Source organism: Hibiscus syriacus, unplaced genomic scaffold (genome assembly GCF_006381635.1).
Source record: "Hibiscus syriacus cultivar Baekdansim isolate YM2019G1 unplaced genomic scaffold, ASM638163v2 tig00116962_pilon, whole genome shotgun sequence".
Taxonomy (NCBI): domain Eukaryota; kingdom Viridiplantae; phylum Streptophyta; class Magnoliopsida; order Malvales; family Malvaceae; genus Hibiscus; species Hibiscus syriacus.
In genome coordinates this window covers 5780278-5784280 of record NW_024063488.1, presented here as the reverse complement: position 1 = coordinate 5784280, position 4003 = coordinate 5780278, and the positions used below count along the sequence as shown (strand labels likewise).

At 37.5% G+C, this 4003-nt stretch overlaps 1 protein-coding gene across 1 annotated transcript; it reads left to right on the top strand.

The window, feature by feature from the left end:
• The first annotated feature begins 1247 nt into the window (after positions 1-1247).
• On the top strand, positions 1248-3200 carry LOC120190427 (pentatricopeptide repeat-containing protein At1g28690, mitochondrial-like). The gene has a single exon (XM_039193512.1). It carries the CDS (start codon positions 1326-1328, stop codon positions 2949-2951), a length of 1626 nt encoding a protein of 541 aa, XP_039049443.1. The 5' UTR covers positions 1248-1325; the 3' UTR covers positions 2952-3200.
• The last annotated feature ends 803 nt before the right edge of the window (positions 3201-4003 follow it).

Genomic DNA, 4003 nt, shown 5'->3' with positions numbered 1-4003 from the left:
AAAAGTATTTCATTTCCAAAATTTTATTCCATTTTATTTATTAAATATATGTAATTCTAAATATTAAAATCTTGTATGAGAATGTTAACCACCAAAATCCAGATAAAATGAAAAAATCAGTTTTAAATATAATTTTGAATTATCAATTATTAAGGATAATTTGTATTGTTCAAAATTTTTATACAAGCAGAGACACAGATTCAACTTCTTTTATTTATTCCTGATATATATTTTTTTAACATAGGAATAATGTATTATTAATTAAAAATGACCTCATGGAGTATAATGTTTAAAATATAGTCCCAACATTCAAATTCACAAACCAGTAACGAGTCTAAGTTTAGAGACCATTGTGTCAAAGCATGAGCTGTGCCATTTACTTCTCGTTGAAGTAATCGGACTTTGATATGCTTGTTGCAAGCTAGAAATATAGTCATCGCTTCGCGGAGATGGAACCCCACGAGAGAGAAATCTTTCGGAGAGGTCAGCTTATTTATGATGTTCGATGCATTTCCTTCTAATGTCACTTCACTCCAATCTTTTTCAACCGCCAGCATAATAGCTTCCGTAAAAGCGTAGACTTCAACAAAATTTGCATCCTGCATATCTCTTATTGGACGGGCATGACAAGCCATCACTTGGCTAATATGATCACGAGCCACAAACCCAACTGTTCCATGTCTTGTATTCGTCACAAAGCTCCATCAAAGTTAATTTTAACAACTCCTACAGACGGTGTCGTCCAACGATGATTATTCTTAGTCAAGGCAGGCCTAAAATAAGCAAGTGCAGATGAGAATTCCTGATATAATAGATGAGCGCTGTTGACGATCAAGAAAGCCGGTTAAATGTTATTCTCATGTACCAAGGTGTTCCTTCGATTTCAAACGTTTCATAGGAGTGTAATGAGGAACGTAAATTTATTAAATCTAAAACCTGCAAAGCATATTCAAGCCATGACTTACAGGAGCTTTGTTGACCTCTTGGACTCGTCTATCAACCGCTGCTAGTGAGAGGATAGAGTTTGTTTCAGGACAATCTCTCATAGCATAGAGTTAGCTGAACCAAATGTGATTTGTGGATTTATGGTACTTATAGTTCCTATAATAATAAAGGGAGTAATTTAGCCATTGTCATGGGTTCTTCTTCCAAAGCATCGGCCCAAATAAGATGTGAAAGCGTTGATTGAAATAGGCCTAGCAATCAATACTTGGTTGGGTTGGACCTGAAAGAAAGAAATTATAGAAAAGCAAAACCATTTAAAGGGCGCCTGCTTGATAAATTTATGAACCAGTTAATGCTCTAAATAATGATCAAACTGGGAAATGAAAATTTGTAGATTTCCCTTAATCAAATCGTCCTTTTTTTCAGCACCCAACTATCCAACCTTCCTGATCCGGCCTAATACTACCTTGTCGGCAAACGACCAAAGCTCTCTCTCTAACCCAAACTCCACAACTCTTTCCATTGCTATTCAACATTTCATTAACTCAGATACCCCTTTTCATGGCCAAAAGATACATGCCCACATTATAAAATCTGGGTTTTCTCCTAATACCAATATTTCTATCAAACTCCTTATATTGTATCTAAAAACCGGGTGCCTTAAATATGCCAGCCAAATGTTCGATGAATTGCCGCTGCATACTTTGTCCGCTTACAATTATTTAATTGGCGGGTACCTGAAACACGGGAAAGTTCAGGAGTCACTTAGTTTGGTTCGTAGGATGGTTTATTCAGGTGAAAAGCCTGATGGATTCACATTTTCGATGATTTTAAAGGCTTCTGCTTCTGCTTCTGCTTGTGGGAGTAGTAGGGTGATGTTACCGCGGTTTTTAGGAAAGATGGCCCATGCCCAGATGGTGAAATTAGATGTGGAGCCTGATGAAGTGCTTTACACAGCGCTGCTTCACTCGTATGTGAAAATTGGAAAGTTTCAATATGCGAGGACTGTTTTTGATATGATGTCGGAAAATAATGTGGTTTGCTCAACGGCGTTGATCACTGGATACATGAACAATGGATCAGTGGAGGAGGCTGAAAATGTGTTTAACGAAACAATTGAAAAAGATGTGGTAGTTTTCAATGCAATGATCGAAGGTTACAGTAAATCGGTTGAATCTGCTAAGAAAGGAATTGAGATTTTTGTTGATATGCAACGGTTGAGTTTCAGGCCTAATATTTCAACTTTTGCGAGTGTAATTGGGGTTTGTTCTGTTTTATCAGCAGTTGAGATAGGTCAACAAGTTCAAGGTCAAATAATGAAGACCGAGTTCTTTGTGGACATAAAGATTGCGAGTGCTCTTGTTGATATGCATGCAAAATGTGGAAGAATTGAGGATGCCAGAAGAGTTTTTGACTATATGCCGGAGAAGAATGTTTTCACATGGACCTCCATGATTGATGGATATGGGAAGAATGGGAACTCCAATGAAGCGCTCGAGCTGTTCTATGTGATGCAAGAATGTTGTGTCGAACCAAATGATGTTACATTCCTTAGCGCTCTCTCTGCTTGTGGACATGCCGGCTTGCTTGCCAAAGGCCGTGAAATCTTTGAGAGTATGGAGAGAGATTATTCAATAAAACCGAAGATGGAGCACTATGCTTGCATGGTTGACCTTCTGGGACGTGCAGGGCGTTTAGATCTAGCATGGGAACTTGTAATGGGGATGACTCAGAAGCCCAGTTCCGATGTGTGGGCAGCTTTGCTCAGTTCTTGCAGGCTGTATGGCGATGTACAAATGGCTAGCTTAGCTGCCAACGAACTTTGTAAGTTAAACGCTGAAAGCAGGCCAGGGGCATTTGTCGCATTGTCAAATACTCTGGCAGCTGCTGGAAAATGGGATGGTGTGAGTGAGTTGAGGGAGATGATGAAGGTTAGAGGGATGTCAAAAGATACTGCCTGCAGTTGGGTGGGGAATGATGTGGTTTATAATGTTTCATCTTCCTAAAGCTATTTCAGGTTTTGTCCCACAGTCACCATGGTCCTTGAATGCTTGAATACAAGTAATTTTCACTCAGTTGCACCAGAACAGGTTGATTAGTAATTTCAGAAACATGTATCTGAGATTTAAAACTGCTGCATGAAAGTCAATTTCAATCCTTGAGCAGTATCCACATGATGGTGGAATGTTTTCCTTACGTCTTTGCTTTATTGAAGATAATCATGGGAGGCCGTCCAGCCCACACTGAGGAAGGTGGATCAAGCCCTCCATCGTGTTTTGTTTGAAAGCAATTTTACAGCAGCCACGAACTACTTGGGGCAAGCCGCCTAGTCATTTCCGACTTAATTATCCCACCGCCCAATAAAATAGACATTAAAATTTTATGTGAAAAATCTTTTCCGGAAAAATATGAAAGAAGAAAAATACAAAAATATTTTGGTAAGATATTCAATTATAGGGATTGATATTCAAAGTTCTGACTTAATATTTATTTATAAGGATAGATATTCAATTATAAAAAAATTATATATTAAATTTTCTACATAAAAAAATTATTTCTAATCAAACCAGATTTCTTACTTTTTCACAATTATATATTAATTAATTTGTGTCACATCTAATTCTAATCAAATTCTTATAAATACTAATAAGTGTTTCAATTATGTTGACAATTTAACATGTTACTGGCAAATTTGGCATCGCCCTTTATATAATAGCGATAAAAACCCAGATAATAGCGTGACCCTAGAAGAAACCGAAACCAGGGATAATCAAGGGACCATATAAAGTACTGTAAGCAAATCAGGTGGAGGTTTGGTATTGGTTAATTGGTCATCGCTCCCCTTTCAATAATTGTGGATTGCCCTAATGTAAACGCCACGTACCGATTTTATTTAATGATTTATCCTATTAATTTGTATAGCCTAGCTTGTCTCATTTCTTGCTCTACTTCATCAAACATTGTTATATCAGAAGCAATCGAGAAAACCAAAGAACATAGTTTGAGTATTCGGAAGAAGAAACAAATACGTGTTGCTGCTGTGGCGATGATTGTGAAT

What these genes read in the sequence shown, in the direction of transcription:
- LOC120190427 (XM_039193512.1), top strand. Translation starts at nt 1,326, where the DNA reads ATGAAAATTTGTAGATTTCCCTTAATCAAATCGTCCTTTTTTTCAGCA.